The sequence below is a fragment of the Galeopterus variegatus genome, unplaced genomic scaffold (assembly GCF_000696425.1).
Source record: "Galeopterus variegatus unplaced genomic scaffold, G_variegatus-3.0.2 Scaffold3586, whole genome shotgun sequence".
Classification (NCBI taxonomy): domain Eukaryota; kingdom Metazoa; phylum Chordata; class Mammalia; order Dermoptera; family Cynocephalidae; genus Galeopterus; species Galeopterus variegatus.
Genome location: NW_007729697.1, coordinates 116,317 through 118,799, shown reverse-complemented (window position 1 = coordinate 118,799; position 2,483 = coordinate 116,317). Strand labels below are relative to the sequence as shown.

Sequence of the window (2,483 nt, the reverse complement as noted above, 5' to 3'; positions counted from 1 at the left end):
CAAGCCTGTTTTGAGCCCTTCTAATCTTGGTAAAATTAGTGAGACCCTTCTTAATTACCCCTTTACTACCTGCCACCCATCCTGTGCTCATGAGCTCGAAAGCCGTTTGTCCATTCCTAGAATTTTTCACTCTGGTGTAAATTGTTTTTATCTGAAACTCTGGACATTTTGGTATGAGTTTGGGACCCTTCTCATTTTATAGGAATTGGATTTTTTTTAGCATATTTTTTTGAGTTCATTTACAGGGGTGTTAGGGAGCTGGTGAAGGTTGTTGGTTTTTATAAATTCCTAGAACACATTGACCAGTATTTCTTGAGCGCTTCCTATGTTTTCAGTGCGCAGGATGTGAAGGATACATGTGAAGAACCCTTAAGGAGTAAAATAAAGTTCATGATATAATTGCAAACAAATGCATCTATTTATAAGGGTAGATCGAGAATGAGAGAGAATGACTGTCACAATGTTCCCCCACCCTTTTTTTTTTTCTTTTTGTTTTTCTCTCCTTTTCTTGTATTTGGGATGGTTCTCAAGACATAGATGAGTGTGAAGTTTCTGGCCTGTGCAGGCATGGAGGACGATGTGCAAACACTCATGGGAGCTTTGAATGCTACTGTATGGATGGATACTTGCCAAAGAATGGGCCTGAGCCTTTCCACCCGACCAGAGATGCCACGTCATGCACAGGTGGGTTTCTGCCAAAGAATGCAGCCTCTCAAGGTGAGATTCTGTTGATGGTGCCTTTCCCCTGCTCTGGGCCTGTGTTTGTAGGTCTGTGTTGGAGATGTGGGTAGAGATTATCTGTTCCTTGGCACATTTGTATGACCTATGAAATAATCAAAATAGAGGGCTGGTCAGTTAGCTCAGTTGTTTAGAGCTCAGACTTATAACACCAATGACATAAATTCGTATCCCCATACTGGCCAGCTGCAAAAAAATAAATAAATAAAGAAGATAGAAAGGGCCATGTTTAAAAAGCTAAAATTAGTAAATTTCAGGGATTTTTAGCAGTTAACATATATTCTTATATTAACCACTATGCTAGATAGTAACCATAGCTGATCTGGTAAGGACTCAGCATCTCCAAAGTGACCCTGAAAATTATAAAGGTACAAATATCTTAAAGTATTTTGTAATTCAACATTTTCACTTTGTTGAATGAAGTTTCTCTTTATGAATTGCTGAGGGTTGATTGCCAAGTTCTGTCAGCTTTGTGCATGTATGGATGCTATTTCCTATGGAAGGCCAGGAGATCGAATAATGACAATCATTGGATACATGCCCAGAAGTTAAGTGAAATGAAATAGCCTACTTGAAATATGGCTTGGGGCTGTGTAGGGGGAATGAGGTAGAGGAGGAGAGAGATTATGAATTTTGAAAATTTACATTTACATAGTAATGAATTTGACATTAATTTATTTTCAGAAATAGACTGTGGCACCCCTCCTGAGGTCCCAGATGGCTATATTGTAGGAAATTATACTTCCAGGCTGGGCAGCCAGGTTCATTACACTTGCAAAGAAGGATTTTTCAGTGTCCCAGAAGACACAATTTCAAGCTGTACAGCCCTGGGCACATGGGAGTCCCCAGAATTATACTGCCAAGGTGAGTTTTTGAGAGATTCAGGCTCCCAGCTTATACCATTTTGAGAGTGCTTTCATATTTTTCTCTTAAATATCACTTTCGGGTAGTAAATGAGTTAAATAGATTTAGCAAATTTCTATTTATTTCTAGTAGGTTTTCAGTTGATTATCTTGATATTTTCAGGAATAGTATCTCATCATCTGCAAATAATGATAATTCCATCTATTATTTTTCTGTATTTAGAAAATGTGTTTTTCTCTTCTTCAATTTTTGTTTTTGTTTTTTTGTTTTTCTCTTGATTGACCACTTGGCTGGTGTTTTCAGAACAAACATTAGTAGTGTTGAGTATGAATATTCTTTTCTTATTCCTGACTTTCATGGAAATGATTTTGGTGTTTCATCATTCATTCATGATCTTGGCTTTTTGATGTTATGAATATTTACCATACTATGTATACAAATACAAGGGTACATCAAACAGTTCATGGAAAAATAGTATTGAAAGGTAATATGAATCCTTCCCTGAACTTTTTGAATACCCTTCATATAGCACTGTGTGCTAAGAGCAGTTCTAAGCCACTTTGTATAATACTCTTTCAAACCTTACAATATCCCTATGAGTAGGCACTATTACCATCACATTTTACAGATGAGAAAATGCACTGTGAAGGCATAGAGAGGTTAAGTAATTTGTTTAAGGTCCTACAACTAGTGGTAGAGCTGAAACTTGAACCTAGGAATTCTTTTCACAGGTTGTGTTTTCAATCACGCTGTTGTATTGCTTCTGCTTTTGTGGTGATGTTGGCTTTTGTTTTGTTTGTTACTTTTGGCTTTCTCTTTATCTCCAACTATTATGATTATACTAGTTTTTGGCTATGTATACATAATCTTAAGGAAATATC

The 2,483-nt window shown here is 36.8% G+C and overlaps 1 protein-coding gene across 2 annotated transcripts in view; it reads left to right on the top strand.

The window, feature by feature from the left end:
- Window positions 1-2,483, top strand: part of SUSD1 (sushi domain containing 1) — a 107,679-nt gene that overhangs the window by 8,688 nt on the left and 96,508 nt on the right. The window contains exons 3-4 of one of the 2 annotated variants that reach the window (XM_008585468.1): window positions 532-684; window positions 1,423-1,602. In XM_008585468.1, the coding sequence (XP_008583690.1) occupies window positions 615-684; window positions 1,423-1,602 (250 nt within the window). In that variant the 5' untranslated portion in view covers window positions 532-614. Of the gene's footprint in view, window positions 1-531; window positions 685-1,422; window positions 1,603-2,483 lie in introns of those variants that run through there. The other variant, XM_008585469.1, reaches the window with a different exon arrangement.